Genomic DNA, 18,147 nt, shown 5'->3' on the forward strand with positions numbered 1-18,147 from the left:
TTCGAGTATTATATATACATACACCTTTGTCGTTTGCCCCACCTCCTCCCCCCGCACGCGCTTTCGCGACGTCACGATCACATTTTCCTGTGGTTTTAACGTTTCCTCTCCCCGGTTGCTGTATGAAAGCTCTACCCAGACACCGGGCCCCTCAGTGGGGTAGGGAAGGGCAGTGAACGTGTCTGCGCTCAGAGCGCTGCCCTGAGACACCAGCTCGCCCTTCCTGCAGAAGGAAGGAGAATGTATTTCTCCGCAATCCCTGTCGGCCGCAGTTACCCCGGGGGACCCGAGGCAGACGGCTCGGCCCCTACGATCCCACGGCGCCAGCTACGGGTGATACCGCGTCCCAGCCAGCAGCCCCGTACGGACACGTGCACCCAGCCCGGGCCCCGCCCCCTCGGCTAGTGGCTGCGGAGGCTCCGCCCCGGAGGGCGGGGCGACGCGGGGCGCATGCTCGGTGCCCTTTGTGTCCCGGGCGCTCGGGCGGCGCGGGGGAGGCCGAGCCGCTCTCAGTGCCGCACAGTCCGCGGGCCCCTCAGCGCGGCGGGGCCGGCTCCGCCATGGTGAAGAAGCGGAAAGGCCGGGTCCTTATCGACTCCGACACCGAGGACAGCGGCAGCGAGGAGAACCTGGATCAGGTGCGGAGCTGAGCGGGAGGCCGGGGCTGGGGCCTGGGCTCCCTGCTCGGAGCACACGGCTGGGCGCCACTGTGCCCCCGCCGGGGCCAGCCGGAGCTCGCCCCGCCCTGCCGGGGAAGGCCTCGGACCCGCCTCCCCGTGCGGGGATGGGGTCCTGATCGGCTTCCGGGCCCGGGGGAGAGACCCCCGGGCGTAACGCACAAGCAGCCAGCGGGTGCTGGTAGAAAACAGCCCGGCACCTGGGGCGGCGGGGGTAATAACAGACCCGCTAAAGCCCTGGGCACAGGTGTCAATTATGGTGCTAATCCCATGGGGGTAATCATAAGAATCCATGGAAACCTTGGCATCGATTTGGACCAGGATGTGGGGCAGAGAGTAAATGTATGCGGCGGCGGTGTTGTTGTTCAGGCTCTGAGACGAGATCACTTGTAAAGTCCTCTCTGTCACCGCTAGTTTTACTTGCTAAGGAAAGGTGTTAGCGTGTTTTGTTTGGAAAGTGACGGTCTGAGGGTCACTTATGTGGTTAAAAGTTGGAGGGAGTTAGCTGCTCCATCACCCATTGGACCTGTAGTCCCTGGTGCTGTCTCTATAGGAGGAATGTCACTCAGTTGTTTATGTTTGTCAGATTGAGGGATCATGTGGCCTTTACCTATAGATATACCAAAAACGGCAAGAGCAAGTGGAATATACTTAAAGGAACAGTTAATTTTCTAATTATATTTCATATGCTAGGAGACCAATTAGGGGGAGATAAATACAGCCAGGTGCCTTCTCTCTACTGACCGTCCAGCACAGTATGCCTGTAGAGGGTCCAGATTGGCTACTGTGGGAATTATTAATACAAATTCATTAGTTTCCACTTAGCTTCAGTGATTGAATCTGGGGGGCTCAATTGGTGGGGGATTACTTGAGGTTAGGAGTCCAGAAATACTAATGATAATGTTTGACATCCCTAGAGGAACTTGAAAGATAAATATGATGCCTGGCATTAATTTAAGTGTGTGAGAACTTCAAAGAGAACATGGAAGTTAGACTCTATTTCTTGTACTCTGTGGAGGTGACTTTGTTCAAAAGACTTTCCATCTTTTTAATTATTCTTTAATAGTGTCTGGTGTTGTGATATGTAAAACTTATAAATTCTGTACAGTATATATTATAAATCATGTAGGGAAGTTCATCCCTTTGGGTATCTTGGCTAAATATTCTTAAGTATTCAGATGTGACGTGGATGCATGTACTTGGGTCATTAAGTGGTAACTTCATTAGAGAAGCTTTTGATGTGTTGGGAAATAAAACAGAAATGTAAATGAACTTTTGTTGCTTGGCGTTTTGGTAAAAGGATAAAGAAAGAACATTGCCTGGAGACTGAATTCCTCTTTGACCCAGAGAGAGACTCCTTTGGGTGGTGTTGAAAAACAGTAGTAGAGAAGTGATGGGGAAAACTTGCACAGGTGTTGTGGTTATATCTGTTTTGTGTACAAATAATGAACTTCAGTCTCCTAGGCTATCAATTCTTTATCGTCACTAAATTCACTTTAAACCTGTTTTAAAAAGCTTGAGAGTGACCCCAAGCCAGGGCTAGAGCAGGTTGGCATCTGCTAGGGAAAAGGAACATTAAAGCTGCCCATCTACTCCTTCTGTTCCACAGAGGCCTTTGAAACATCCATATTAGCAAATCACATGTACTGGACATTAGGCTCAGATGGTAGAGAGGGACTGTGTTGGCTTCTGATTCCACTGCAAAAGCATACTCCAAATAGAGTCCTAATTGGTGCCTCACCTTTTACCTTGCAGCATATAGTCTTTTGGTAAATTGAAAAAGGAAGACACCCCTCCCCCCTTCAGAATAGTTACTTAGAAAAGGGGGGGGGATTAGTAGAGAAAAGGAAAATGGTCAAGAATAAAAGAACCATGGTGATTGTGCAAGAGGATATACAGGGATGTGGGGGGAAGGATGCCATTCAGCCATTTTTGTGCGAGAGGTTGAGAGTTCCAACAAAAAGGTCAGGAACCAGAGTTTCCAAAAAAAAAAAACCTCCCAAGACAACCAAACCCAAAACCAGCTTAATCTTCTGATGTTAGATGTCTTTATTTCTGAGAGAGGCTTGAAAAAAACAAAACTCTTGCCAGTGGAAGATTCCTTGGCAAGTGTGGGTAAGCTGTCAATTTCTGCAGAATTTACATGCACTTAAAAATGAAGTTCTGGCCCATATGATTATAAAGTCAACCTTTCATTTATAGAAATGAATATAAACCAGTTCATCTTCCCAAGACTTCAGAAGTTCCTATGTGGTGGTGGTGGTGCTGCTGCTGGTAGTTGAAGTTAAGCAGCAGCAGTGAAGCATTTTAGAGAATCTGAACCTTGCAAGCAACCGTTAAACTCTAGAATAGTGTAAATTTCATGGCATTGCTTGTGTTCTCTGGAAAAAAAAATCTGATTGGTGCCAGGGAATGGAATTATTCATGGTGGGACAGCCCAGAAATAGTTGTGACTCTTAAATCCTTATAACAAACAGAAGACAAAAAGCTCCTCTTTCTTCTAACAACTATGGAAGGTTGACACTCCCTTACTAGATGCAAACTAGCAACGGGCTGCTGCAGAAGATGGAATTCCAGCTCCCAGCCCCACCTTGCTGAGATAGCAGGGGTTTACTTTGTTTCCCTGGAACTATTGGTGATTTCTTTGATTCTTGACACTTAATAATGCAATCAGCCAAAAGTAAATGTCAAGAGGAGTATAGGAGGCCCCTGATTTGCGACATGATTGGTTCCAGTGGAAGTGTCGCAAGTCAGGGGCATCGTAATCCGAACCCACATTTATGGTAGGTACCCTGCGCCGTCGTAAATGTAGGTCGAGGACATAAGTCGGGGGTTTCTGTGCCCTTCTACACTTACAACCATTTCTGTAAGTGCGGGGGTTTGAAACTCGGGCAGTCGCATCTTGGAGATCTCCTGTCCATCTTTTTTGTGTGTGTATTTTTTTCAATTCCAATTTTTGAATGTGCTCATCACAACTTAGTTGTGGACGTGTGAAAAATATTAATGTGATTATTCAAAGATTTGGTGTGCCATTTTATTGTAATGATGGAAAGTGTATAACTAGCAGCATGCTTCAAAAATTAGGTTGCTTAAGAACTACCTGACTACTTAGGGCAACTGGCTTTTGCGTCATCCAGCAATATCCACTTAAAATGGCTGTAACGCATCTTGCCATGTGGCATAACCAACAGGTAATTTTGTTTCTTTACAAAGTAAACAGAAATAATACATCTCACTTATGGCATGTCATCTTCAAACTCTTTTTCCAGCATTGATCTGTTTTTATTTTTATGAAATACAAACATAAACTTGATTGATTCTGACTAGGACCCCTGCTGCTTTTGGAAAGTATTTGGATACTATAGAGAAGGATACAAATACAAGAGCATGCGTTAGCAGATCCAAGTATTTGGCTTTAAAATAAGTTGTAAACTTTTTTGTACTAGGAGCTCCTGTCATTGGCTAAACGGAAACGCAGTGACTCTGAGGAGAAAGAGCCACCTATTAGCAAACCAACAGCTTCTTCAGACTCTGAAACTTCAGACAGTGATGATGAGGTAAGTTTGACTTGGTGTATCTGAGTTACTACAGCTTGTTTGTCTGAGAGTTCTGACGTTTACAGTGGAGATATTTGTATTATAGTATGCTCAGAACCACTTTGTATAGATACAGATCAAGTGAGGCTGGCCTCTCTGAGAGAGACAATCAAGTTGTGTTGTAAAAATCTTGTTTAAAAAGTTAACCTGGATCCTGTGGACAGAGGACTGCTCCAGCCCAGCTGGGCCTGCTGTGCTGGGCTGCTGGTTAACTAGTAAGTATCACCCATTAAGGGTGATGCTTATCGGTTAACTCTTTACATCCCTATGATAAGGCCTAGAGAAATGGGTTTCAGAAAGAACTTTTCCTTCTTTCACTTGGAATTCAGCAAATGCAGAATTGTGACTATATGCTCAATATACAAATATTCTTTAGAAAATTCAGCACTTGTTTAATGCTATGAGACAATAGCCTACATGATTTTTGACCTGCCAGCTTAAAACTGCTATCTCCTGCATATAATATGGTTAGAGGTGAGATGAGTGGAGGTGCTTGAGGGCCCTTCAGTTTCAGGGTTTGCTTTAAAACTTGAGAGCATTTTCTGGGGTTGAGGAGCTTGATGTTAGAAATGCATTGTTCCCCTCTAACCTCCTCCTGAAAATTTAGACTGAAATAGCCCAAATTTGATAATCATCAGTATGCTACCGAGCCCATCTTTTTACCAGTGATTTTTGAGGAAGTGCAGATGCCTGGAAAGGGCAAGATATTTCTGATCTCTTGTTTTAAGGTTAGCTGGCTGTTTCTTTTATATGGTAAGGCCTGACTGTTGGCTTTGGTATTTTTGTTTGGTCTTAGTGTGTAGGTAGGATTTGTAGCACTGGGGATTGGTGCCACCTAATTTAGTTTTTATTAAAAATTGAAATTAAATGTGACCGAGTAAGACAATGGGGAGATTAACAAGGTGTTTGCATAAGTGCACGAGTAAAAATATTCTGTTGCAATGTTACAGTTGGCTTTGCAAACATCTGTCTTCAGGAAGTGGAGTGATAGTTCGTTCCACCCCTTAAAAATGGTCACATCATGAGCTGCTTGAATTCTTCTTTCTGTAATTGCAGGGAAAAACATTTTGACAATTTGAAAACCGCTAGCACAGACAAATGATAATATCCACTCTCCCAAATTTCTAGCACCTATTTGTATTTGTTACAAAAATACTTTAATGAGTAGAAGAATGTAATTGGCTATAGTTCTCCTGCTGAGACCTTTATAGAAAACAAGAATTGAAACAAACCTGTGGTGTTAAGTCTTTAAAGAATATGATGTGTGAAGCTTCATTCCAGTGAGTTTCTATTCAATATAATAAATCTTTGAGCTCTACAGATGGAAAAATGTTTCATAAGAGCTGGGTGGTGGTATTAGCAAATATATTATTTCATTTGATGACTGTTAGCTTTTAATTATTTACTTATGTATTCTCATTGTCTGGCACACAGTTGATTTGTTCTAAGCTATCCACTGATGTACACTGCTACATTAAAAACTACATCTTGGATGAGAAAAATTGTCAATTCAGGCAGTTTTGTCACTTGCGCAAGTATTTATATTCAGTTTGTGGATTCCAAATAAATACAGATTAAAAAAGTCCAGATATATTCTCAAACTTAACTTTGAATTATGAGGCAATCAAATCTAATATATAAACCTCCATACTACACACAGAACATGAAAATAAATAGGGTTGTAAATTTACAGGGAAAATAAACCAAAGTGATCACTCTTCACCCACACTGATTTTTAGGATAGAGTAGATATGTCTGCTTCATCATGTCCTGTTCATGCAACTTGCTCACTGCAGTAGACTTTTTTCCATGAGGTGATAATTCTGACTTGTATGCAACAGAGGGAAGTCTTCTTGCCAAGAAGATAACGGTGGAAAATCCTCATCTCACCTCTTTCATTATGGTTGAGCTGTGCAGTTTTTGATGCTCTTGGCATGGTAGGGATTGCAAGAAAGGAGGAATAGGATTATGACTCTTTTCCTCCTTCAGGCAATTCTCCAGTTGTATGTGTGTGTAGTGTATCCCCAGACTTGTAAACTAGCCCACTGCTTTCAGCAGAACACTGTTGTCATGTCATTATTCTTGCAGCTCCTGTAGCTCCTCCTGGAGCTTGCTCTGCTTGATGAGAAGTGTGCTTCTAGGTCAGTGATCTGTAGCAGACATAATTATAACTATTCAGCAGCTCATTGGTCTCTCAAGTGAAATACAGCAGCACCTTTCCTGTATCAATATCTTGTGAGGTAGAAATGGGGCGGGGAAAGGAAGTTGTCTTTTTCTACTTCATTCCCTCTCAGCTTCTTGAAGAACGAAAAAAGCAGTGTGGAAGCAAGGCAGAGCTTAATGTGAAAGGAATACTTAGAGATGCTGGGAGCATGGGATATACTGATAAACACCTTGCTTGTCATCCCAAGATCCCACAGTATCATTGGTTGTTTTATTAACATTGCTGTTATGAATACTATGTCTGTATTCAGGTAAACGTTGTAACCACTGAATTTCAGCAGTTACATGTGCAGCAGGGGAAGTGGCTCCCTGGGAGCTGGTATGTGTGGGGAGCTGGCTTTTAAGCTGCCTCCCTTTGCATACTAGCTCCTGGGGAGTCCCCTTGCCCCTCTCATGCTGCTGCCTCTGCATCTGAAGCAGCAGCATGGGAGGGGGGCAGGTGGGAGCTGGTGCTCATGGAGAGCTGGCTTTTAAGCTGGCTCCCCAGGAGTACTGGCTCCTGTGGAGCTGCCTCTCTGGTCTCTTCTCTCCCCCCTCCCCCCCCCCCATGCTGCTTCAGCTGTGATGGTGGTGAATGGTAAGGGAAGATGAAGAAACCTAATGAGAAATTATATTGTATAATAAAAGGAATTTATGCAACTACAGAGTCACAATGTTAATTGTTTACACCATGTCTTAGGTGCTTTCCACACATTCTTATAGACTTTAAGGTTAGAAGGGATAATCATGATCCTCTAGTCTGACCTCCTGCCCATTGCAGGCCCTAGAACATCAACTCACCCCTATACTAGAAGGGATAGTCCTGTTCCACAAAGCTTATAATTTAAGCATATCAACAACCAGAGAAGTTGAGCCTTTTAAGTATAAAACTCAAACTAAATTTATAATTCTAGTTGCATACTGTCTCATGTACATGCATATGATGTTTCATGCATTAATCTAGGAGTAAGAACAACTGCAATCACTTGCACAAAACAGACAAGTGTCATTTGTGTATTCCTTGTAGGAGTTGAGGAATTTTCTGCAGGACTCTGCATTTCTTTCCCTTAGTGGAATCTAAAATGTGCTTCTTGAATAAACTTGATTTAGAAAAAAATCTCCCACTTTTTCTTGTTTAATAGTAGGAGGCTAAAGCTAAAACACTGAATGAGAAATGTCTAGCTACGTCTGTAAATTAGTTTTTCTGAGTAAAAGCCCTCAGTATTCAGATTTGTTTTAATATTTATCAGCCAAATAATTTTAGAATATGTGGATCTTTCTGTGACTTAACTGTTTTGTCTTGTCAATATGAGCCATCTATGAGCTTCTAATAAAAATCTGGATGACTTTCATGTGATTAAGTCTGATGGGATAAATGCTTGCCATTTGCCTCCGTTATCTTGTAGCACATATTTGTTTTCTTGCTCCTGTATATAGGGGTGTTTCTCAGAATTGTATTTCTGACACTAGTATGTTCTTCATTATTTTTGAGGATAGTGTGTGGCGTCTTTTAGTGCCTTGTCTCATGTTTCCGTCCTTTCCTTTTACTTTGCAGTGGACTGTTGGAGGGTCTAAGAACAAAAAGAAGGGAAAAGTTGGCAAGGTAGAAAAGAAGGCAGCTATGAAGAAACAGATGAACAAAGCTGCCTCCTCTGGCAGCTCAGATAAAGATAGCTCAGCTGAGAGTTCAGCACCTGAAGAGGGTAAGAAAACACTCCTCGTGCACCAACTAACAGTGCTATTCAGAATGAAGCTACCTCATTTTATGTGCTATTCAGTGTGTCAGTGATGCCTGAAATCATCTTCAGAATATTTGTTTTATGCTCCTAGTGATCTGGATGATCTTGTCAAATGATCTTTAGATTTGTGGTAGCTCAGAATTAATCTAAAACTGCGTGTAGCTGAGGACGGTATTGATGAAAGCATTTACTAAAAATACTAAATCCTACTTCAATGGAAAATTGCTAAACCTATTTCAGCCTTTGTTAGAAAATAAAGATGAGGAGGACAGAGTTTGTAGGCCCTCTAGTTTGTTCCTCCCTTTTAGGGGCCACTGTCTTTTATTCCCATGAATGTTCCCCTCATTCCCTGTCCACATTCCCGTCAACTTTTCTGTAGACTGTCATTGAAGGTACTGTGTTGTATGGGGCTACTTAATGTATGTATTAATATAAGGCTGATAATTATCCTCTATGCTATATTTTGCTGAAATTATAGAAGAAAAGTCAAGTGTAACTTTGTTTATGGTAAAAATGTCTGGCAGGTATCTCTTAATGGAATAGATCTAGGAAGATGTTAGACCGATTGCTTATCTATTCCATTGTTCTGCCTTGAACAGTGGCTGGTAACAGGTATTTCAGAGGAAGGTACTGTAATCCATGTTAATGCAAAGAAGAACTTTCAATGATTGTTCTAGTGGCATGTAGGCATATTCCATCCTCTCAGAACCGTGAAAGCATTAAAATAAGGGAAAACTCTCCTAATGCCTGTCGTGGTGGTGATACCAGTCTGAAAAGTTTGAGTGGTTACTTCCATTTCCAGCAAATATTGAAAAACAGTATGTTGTCTAGCTTTATCAAATTCACTCTAACTGAAAAACTTAAGTTCTCAGCGATGCCAAGGCAAATTCATTTCCTAAGTGAACTGTGTAACAGTCAGATATACCAATATGTTGATATAGAAGCATATGAGTGGAAGGACTTCTGCTAGATTGGAAGTTGGTGGTAGGGATGTAAGCGAATAGTCGACTACCCAATAAGCATATATTCTTATCGAGTAGTCATGTAGTTACTTGACTAGTCTCTCTCCCCCCTCTCTCTCCCTCAACCTTTGCTGTCTCTATCAGACAAGGCAGCAAAGGGCAGGGGATCAGGAGTCGGTGCTGGAGGGAGCTAGCTTAAAAGGTAGCACCATCTTTGCAGGGGGACAGAGGAGGTAGAGGCTCAGTGGAGGGGCTCGGTGCAAGCCAGGAATCAGCTGTCCTGGCTCACTCCTGGTTCCCCCTGCTGTGCCTCTGCCCTTTAAATATATTAAGAGCCTGGCAGCTCTTAATACATTTAAAAAGCAGAACTGCAGTGAGGTTCGTTCCCTGGGCCGGGAGCTAACCCTGCTGTGGCTCTGCAGTTTCCTCCCTTATTGACTAATCGAATATTCCACTGACTACTCGATGAGCTGGTTAAACACAATTTAAAATCCCTACTTGGGGATGTCATAGGGCATTTAATTCCACCATTACTGATAACTCGGACAGAATTGTGGAATCAAAATAATACAGAATCCTGGCTCTCCTGGCATTAGGACTGCAGTGGCAGGTTGGTATGCTGACTGCACAGTTGAGCTACCCATAGCCTAGGAGGTGACAGGTCAGTGAGAACTGGGAGGGCATGCTGTGGCTGTGGAGAGGGGAATGCAGGGTGCTAGGGCCATGAGGGAATGCTGGGGATAGGGGAGAAGGGCCAGCATCTAGGATTTAAGTGCAGATTCTGAGAACTCAGTTCCTTGCTATGTGTGTTTGACAGGAGTTGTGGCGCTCAGACTCCAGCCATGCAATGAAACACTGATCAGTGCAGCAAGCTACCGTCTTTTGCCCATCCATCACCAGAACTGTGTGAACAATGGCTTGTGTTGTTGCACAGCACTCAAAATTGTTCTATCCTACATATAGTATATCTTTGCTCTTCCTGGAAGGATATGAAGGAATGAGTGCCTAAAATAAGAGGTTGTCGTACTTCACACCTTTTTCCATCAGCTCTGAAGACACAGAGAAGCTTTAGTAATATAAAAGTCTACATACAGTAAAGAGATAAAAGCCTGTTAAATCAGTTAATCGATTAAACATTGTTTAACCAATTAACTGCTTAAGTGGGGGTGGGCTGCTCCAGCCCCTGCTGGTTAACCATAAAGGTAAGCATCTACCCTGTAAGGGTGATGCTTACTAGTTAACCATTCATGTCTCTCAATTGTAGCCAAAACCGAATCACTTTATGAGAAAACCACTTCAAGACTAGCCATATTGTACCACAGTGGAGATCTCTGCCAGAGATGGCAAAAATGACACATAAGTTTGTCAATATGTAATGCAAATACAGACTCAAACTGCTAACTTGAAACTAATTTAAACATTCTTTCAGAATGTAGGGTACTTGAAAATACTGAGTTTAATTTAAAATAGCAAGGATCAGTTATTTTGTTTTGTGCATTTTTATTTTTCAAATTTGAATTCCGTTAAAATGACACTAAACTCTTCTGTGGACTTGTGGTACTCCTTCAGCAATGTCATTTTGGTCACATTGAGTGCTACTTTATAAAGTGAGTTAAAATGTCACTTATCTGTTTAAATTGTAGGTTGTTTTGTAAAATCAGTTTCTCATTGCAGTCCAATTTGGAACATTTTTATGCATTTATAGGAAGGCTACTTAATTGTTGTCAATGTATCAGGCAACTTTGATTTAAAAAACCCATAAACATGGAATTGATATTTTTTTTTCTGTTTTTTAAAAGGTAATCAGAAAATACTAAATCTGAAAATCCACAGTAATAAAATGGTTTTCATCGGGCCCTATATTGCCTGTTAATATTTGTTGGGATTTGGGGTGGAAACAGGGTTAGGAATGCAAGAATTTATAACCATAACTCTGGAAGGGCAATATGGTGTATTGGCTAAAATAACAGTTTGGAACACAGTCTAAGATGCAATATGGCTGGGTAATATTTGAGTGGTCATATTGGAGGCCTGGGTTCTGTTCTCAGCAGTGCCTGAAACAAATTTATGAGTAAAGTGTTGGTGTGTCAGTATGGTACTGGCAATTATAACTCATTGCCGCCTTGGGTTGCCTAGCAATAAGGGTGGTGAAGAATATGGATATATAAACTACCACCACTTAAGTTGATGAACTTAGTCTCCTCAAGGAACTATCCTTTTGAGGAATCTGTCTCAGCCCTATCCTGTGTTGTAGCTTGGCAATGTTGTCACTTGAAGTCCTATGTACAGGCTGCCCCTGACTTGCGACGCAATCAGTTCTGGAGATAGTGTCACAAGTCAGGGACATTGTAACTTGAGTCTGCTTTTATAACAGGTGTCATACTCTGTCGTAAATGCGGGGCCGAGGACGTAAGTCGGGAGATTTAGGCCCCTTCTGCATTTACAGCAAAGGTCATAAGTGCGGGGAGTGGTAAATTGGGCTGTTGCGAAGTGTGGGGCCTCCTGTAAACAATGTTGTGTTTCAACAGGCATGGGAATGATAATGTTGATAGTGCTTAAGTTGCCACTTGCATCTTGGTGTATTAAAACTAACTTGTAGGAAGCTTAGAACCTACTTCTAAGTGATATTGGGTCCTATTTAGTAGATGTAAAGTAATATGAGGCAAAAATCAGACCTCAGGACCTTAATATTCTTGTCAAAAGGGGTTGAAACATTCAAAATCAGTAGTTCACTTGGCTGTCTTATTCAGTGTGTGTCAACTCGATCTGCATCAAAACAAGATTTAAAAACAATTATATTTTTATTGCTTCTGCATTTCAGGAAAAAAGTTTTGTCCTGACAAAATGAAAACTTAAATGGAAATTATGCTGGAACAATAGTGACACCATAATCCAGGGCTACTCAACACGCAGCCCATGGGCTGCATGTGCCCCGTGGCCAGTTTGTATGCCGCCCGTGGTACCTTGAGCTGCTTCCCAGGCTGCCTGCCTGCCTCATTGCTGTGGGCTCCAGCGGCAGCGCCTCCCGGAAAGCCAAGCACGCAGGACCTGCTGGTGGGCGGGGGGGCATATCTGCTGTGTTGGCCACATTGGCAGCACCTCCCCGCGAGCCGAGCTGCACAGCGCCGCACTGAGCTAAGACACATGGACAGTAGCTGTAGGGGGAGGCAAGAGGCAGTGGGGGAGCCGGGCAGTGAGACAAGTGGTAAGGCAGTGGCAGAGCTGGGCAGTGAGAGATGTGGTGAGGCGGCGGCAGAGCCAGGCAACGAGGCCGGGGTGAGAGAGGTCTGTGCTGGGTCTTGGGTAGTGTTACCATACGTCTAGTTTTTCCTGGATGTTTCCTTGTTTTTACATGTTAAATCCCCATTCGCACAGGTTTTTTAAAAGGCAGATGTCCAGAATTATTTGCTCTGCAAAGGGGATCAGGGACGGAGTGGCGTGCGGCACGTGCCTTCAATGGAACATTCAGAGTTGCGTGCCTGGATCATTCACAGCCACTTTGCACACGGGCTCCAGCGCCTTGAGGGAAAAGGGTATGGTTCCAGTGAGACCCAGTGCATTACCCTCTGCCCTGCTAGATTTATGTCCCTGGTTCTGCGGGAGGGAAAGGACATTGACTTAGAGTGGGGAGGAGGAGGGGAGACCTGAGATTGCCTGGCTCTGAGGGAGGGGAAGAGCATTGGGTTAGAGCAGGGAACTGGGTGTTAAAACGTCTGGCTTCTTTCCTGTAGGTGGTGAGTGGTTCTGTTGGTTAGATTCTGGGGTTCCTTTTCTAGCCATGCCACTTCTCTCGGTGACTTTAACTTCACATTGATTGTACTTATATTTCAGTAAATATATTGGCAGTTTTTGTTTTTGTTAAAATGTGAAGTCAAAACAAAAAAGTAGTCAATATAATGGTCTTCTGGTAATGCGTTTTAGTAGTTCAATTCCTAGACTGTCATTGCTCATTAAAAGTGCTGTCATGTGGGTGGAAATTGGGTAAATATTGTGTTTTATTAATATCAACAGAACTGACTTAAATGACAGCACAAATGCCTGTGTGTTGTGTAGTCTTGCCTTAATCTTTGTATTCATGCCATTAGTGTGACAGAAGCTATCTGCAACCACACTTACATTGTTGCTCTGAGTGCTGTGAGTGTCATTGTAGCCCCCAAAGCTTCCAAAGTTGAGTAGCCCTGCCATAATCTCTTGGAAATTCTGCAAAGTCCTTGGGCTCCATGAGATCTTGTAGATAGCAGTACATTTTGTGTAAAAGCAAAATATTCTGTTTTGAGTTTTTAAATATATTGTCTTTCAGTTGATTTGGCTTTATTGTGCTTCTTTATTCCATGCTATTGTTACTAGTGTAACGGAGGACTAAGGATGATTACTCAACTAATTGACTAGTCGATGCAATTTGCATTGACTATTAGATTAGTCAATAAGGGCACCTCCGCCTTTGAAATGGAGCAAGAGCCCTGCCTGCTCTTACTACGTTTCAAAGATGCGAATGCCGCAGGGAGCATGGGGCCAGCGGGGGCACTCAGCAGTCCCCTGCTGATCTTGCGTTCCCTGCTTTTGAAATGTACAAGAGCCCCCGGGAAGGGTGGGCGGGGGCTTGAACATTTCAAAAGCAAAGCACACATGCAGGGAGCACAGCACCAGTGGGTACTGCTTCAGTCCCCCGCTCGCCCCCTGCTCCCGCAGCACTTCTGCTTTTGAAATGTAGCAAGCGCTCCCCAGTCGTGCTACATTTCAAAGGTGGAAGCTCTGCCAGTTCCCCGCTGTTCCTCTTCCTCCCCTCTCCTCTGGAGATGGTGCTGGGGGGAACCGACTTTTATGCTGGCTCCCTCCAGTGCCAGCTCCTGCTACCGCCTTGTTGCCTCTCTATGGTAGAAGCAGCAAGGGTACGGAGTTCAATCCTTGTGGAGGCCGTTTAGGGATTTGGGGCAAAAATTCATCAGGGATGGTACTTGGTCCTGCTGTGAAGGCAGGGGACTGGACTCGATGACCTTTCAAGGTCCCTTCCAGTTCTAGGAGATAGGCAATCTCCATTAATTGAATTTAATTTAAATTAGTTGAGTGGACTATCCGATAAGCATATGCTTATTGGCTAGTCGACTAGTTGCTTACATCCCTATGGACGACTAATACAGATTCCCATATTCTACATTTCTTATTGCCAGGGCTTGACAAATGGCGGCGAAACCTACTCGCCAGCTCCGCACTGAGCATGCTCAAGACCCACATTGCACATGCACGCGCTGCCAGTGAACGGGGCGACCGGCTGAAATCTACTTGGCACGGCCGAGTAGATTCAGTTATTTGTCGAGCCCTGCCTATTGCAGTGCTCGGCAACCTTTTCAAACCGAAGAGCCAGTCAAAATTCAGAACAAGTGATCAACAAAGAGCCAGTATAAGAATGCCCTTTTGCATGACTGAAAATATGACTTAATATGATCAATAATTTACATGATGATTAATAATGGCATAAATGAAACATTGTACTCACAGACTTCTGCTCCTGGTGGGGGTGTAGTTTGTGGAGGTGGGAATGCAGGAGTCAGGGTTGGGTGTATGAGGGGCTCAGGGCGGGGAGTTGGGGTTTGTGGGCAATGCAAGAGGCAGAAGCTAGACAAGGGGCCGTACCAGGATCACCACAGCTAGATTGTGGCCTCCCCTCTACCCAAGCTGCGGGATCTTTTTGGCCAGGCCGCCGCAGCCGGAGCCCAAGGCCACCACAGTTGGGCTGTTGCATCTGTCACAGGGCTGGGCTTCAGGGTCTGTCCCAGGAGCTGGGGACAGACCACAGCCATTAGATGGGGGCTGAGGGTAGTCCGCTACGGGCAGGTGGAGGCATCTGCTGCTGCCAGTCCCTTTCACTATCCCAGCTGGAAGCATGCGTGTCCCCTACAGCATGCCCTGAGCCAGCCCTTTTGACAAGCAGAGTGCCCTAGCGAGCTGTTGCCACAGCGCAGCCAGTTCTTATCAGGGTGTGACACCTTATTTTCATCTCTGGTTAAAGGTGAAAAACCACTTTTCATTTTAATTTGAAAAGTTTCATGTATTTTGGGAATAACAAGAGAGCTGTGTTTCATTCCATGCTGAGTCATAGGTTGCTGACCCCTGCCTTATTGGTAGGGCCAAGTTGCAGTGTCTAGTGTAACTTAACTGTCCCATGGTTTCATTTCAGGTGAAGTGTCTGATTCTGAAAGCAACAGCTCCTCCTCCAGCTCAGATTCAGATTCCTCATCTGAAGATGAGGAGTTCCATGATGGCTATGGGGAAGACCTGATGGGAGATGAAGAAGACAGAGCTCGGCTGGAACAGATGACAGAGAAGGAGAGGGAACAGGAGCTGTTTAACCGGATAGAGAAGAGGGAAGTGCTGAAGAGAAGGTAATTTTATGAATGCGTATGGAAGCTCTTCCATACTCTTAATCAACTTTGTTGTCCTTCTCTGTACCTTTTCCAACTTTAATATCTTTTTTGAGCTGCAACTATCAGAACTGCATACTGTAGTCAAGGTGTGGGCGTACCATATATTTGTTTAGCTGCATTATATTTTCCGCCCCTTTCCTAACATTCTGTTAGCTTTTTTGACTGTCACTGAGCAGATGTTTTCAGAAAACTATCCACAAAGATCCCAATATCTTATTTTGGCCATCATTTCTTATGTATAGTAGGGATTATGGTTTACAGAGTGCATTACTTCACATTTATTAGCATTGGTTTTCATCCGTTTTGTTTCCAAGTCATGTAATTCTGTGAGATCTCTTTGTCACTTTTTGGAGTCTACTTTTAATTTAATTATCTTGAGGAATTTGGGTCATCTGCAAACTTTACCACCTCACTATGTTCCCCTTTTTCAGATCATTTATGAATATATTGAACAGCACTGATCCCAGTATAGATCTTTGGGGGATCTCACTGTTGACATTCCTCCACTGTGAAAATCTAATAGTGTATTCCTACCCTTTGTTTCCTGTCTTCTAACTAGCCACTGATACATAAGAAGACATGTGACATTACCCAGGGTCCAATCCAGACTAGGGATGTTAGCATATAGCCCTTTAAATGATTAACCAATAAGCTTAGATTTACAATTAATCCAAACGACTACATGTCTTGGTAATGTTATACAATAGAATCTTATATCTTTACATATGATGTTGCCACTCATATTTTACCAGGACAGTAATAACCAGAATACCAAGAGTTTTCAAAAGATACCTCACAAGGCATACTTTGTACAAAATTTCTCACCATTGTAAAAAGGACCATTGTTAAAGTCTTTCTGAAAGTCCAAGTATGCTATATCAACTGGATTACCCTTTAACCCATGCTTGCTGATTCCCTCCAGGAAGTCCAATAGATTGATGAGACATGATTTCCCTATACAAAAGCTCTGATTCTTCCCAAAAATATCACTGTCATCCTTGTCTCTGATAATTCTGTTCTTTACTGTAATTTCAACTAATTTGGCTAGTATGTATCCGTTATTGCAATATTTTTTTTTCTGACCTGGGCAAATACAGTCTTGTCCTGTTTGTATGCATTCAGAATATTGCTGCAAAGATCCTTCTCTTAGTCCATTGCTTTGACCACGTAATCGCTTCTTTGTATCCTTCCTCTGGCACCCCTTCTCAATCGCATCAGACATAAATCTGTTTTCACTTACATGGGCCCTCATGATCAATCACCACCCCACTTCTTTCATTTACTATGGGGAGAGAAACTCCTGCCTTTGATTCATCTGTGGTGATAATCTTTTAAACAGTTACATTCGTGTTCTCTCCTAGGCTGTCCCTGTTGTTGGACGGAGCTCCCTATAAACACAAAGCTACTTCATTGTTTTCCTTCAAATCCTTCACTGAAATTCTCCTTTGCCATGGTACCTAAATATACTGACAGTGAGTACACTTCTTGTGTGCTGAGACCCCTGCTGATCATTCTGTCAAAGATTCTCTCATTGTTTCCTTGTATTCCCCAAACTATCCACCTGATGTCTCCTACTTAGCTTATAAGGTTTTTGGGACAGGGTTTGTCTGGTTTTTTTTTTTTGTACAGTATCCATGACAATTGGGTCTTGGCCCATGATTGGGGTTGGTAGATGCTACAGTAATACAATTGATTAATAATAATCTGTATAGAAACTAGCATGTTACAGCATAGATATTAAATTGGAAGAACTATTAATAAGCATCAAGATTACACAGGTGAAATCACAAATGCTACAGCCATCTTAACTCATTGTTCCACATATTGTGAGTTGTACCGTATTAAAACTCATACAGAAACAGGAGTAGAAACTACAGTGTTCTCAAAGTCAGAATGTTGCCAGGAGCCTTAACTTACTGGTTTTATGACTTGCAATGTGATATTTTAACTTTGCAGTGACACAGATTTTTGTATTTTAATTTATTTTTAAATAAAAAAGTACAGAGATTCCACTGGCAGAACTAGTGAGAACCAGTTGGTAAAGACTGACATGTGCAGCAGTCAATGGAAGTATAAAGTAAAGGTATAAAGGGAATAAGGTTTGAGTTAACATGGACACATGCAACTTCTCAGTTTTATGTTTGTTAAAAACGTTGCATGTGCAGGAATCACATCATAATAGAGAGGTAGAATCAGTCTAGAACTTGGGAGAGATGCATTCCATAGGAAGCTAAGGCTCAGGGAAGCCAAGAAAATAGCTGATCCTTTGAGTCTAATTCCCTAAAAGCATCTGTGCAATATTCCTTATAGAGATTTCCACTTTCTTTTGAGACTCTATTAGAGGAAGGAGGGCTGACCAAGGCTTCCAGATTTTGCTACTGTTAGAGACAGGCAGTTAGACTAGATGTAATTAGTATGTTCTGTCCAGTCGGTTCCTATGTTCACTAATTAACAAGGCTGTAGACTACATTAATCTATTAATTTGTGGTGTGTGAACTGGTGGCCACTCGTCCTCCAGCACCACTAAAAACAAAATATATGATGAATAT

General features: G+C 43.0%; 1 protein-coding gene across 1 annotated transcript in view; it reads left to right on the forward strand.

Moving 5' to 3' along the window:
- Positions 1-545: 545 nt before the first annotated feature.
- RTF1 (RTF1 homolog, Paf1/RNA polymerase II complex component) overlaps positions 546-18,147 on the forward strand; it is a 55,136-nt gene continuing 37,534 nt past the window's right edge. The window contains exons 1-4 of the mRNA XM_075927141.2: positions 546-638; positions 4,124-4,234; positions 8,031-8,178; positions 15,352-15,556. Of these exons, the coding sequence (XP_075783256.1) occupies positions 561-638; positions 4,124-4,234; positions 8,031-8,178; positions 15,352-15,556 (542 nt within the window). The 5' untranslated portion in view covers positions 546-560. The remainder of the gene's footprint in view (positions 639-4,123; positions 4,235-8,030; positions 8,179-15,351; positions 15,557-18,147) is intronic.

The sequence above is a fragment of the Pelodiscus sinensis genome, chromosome 5, assembly GCF_052426305.1.
Source record: "Pelodiscus sinensis isolate ZL-2025 chromosome 5, ASM5242630v1, whole genome shotgun sequence".
Lineage (NCBI taxonomy): Eukaryota > Metazoa > Chordata > Testudines > Trionychidae > Pelodiscus > Pelodiscus sinensis.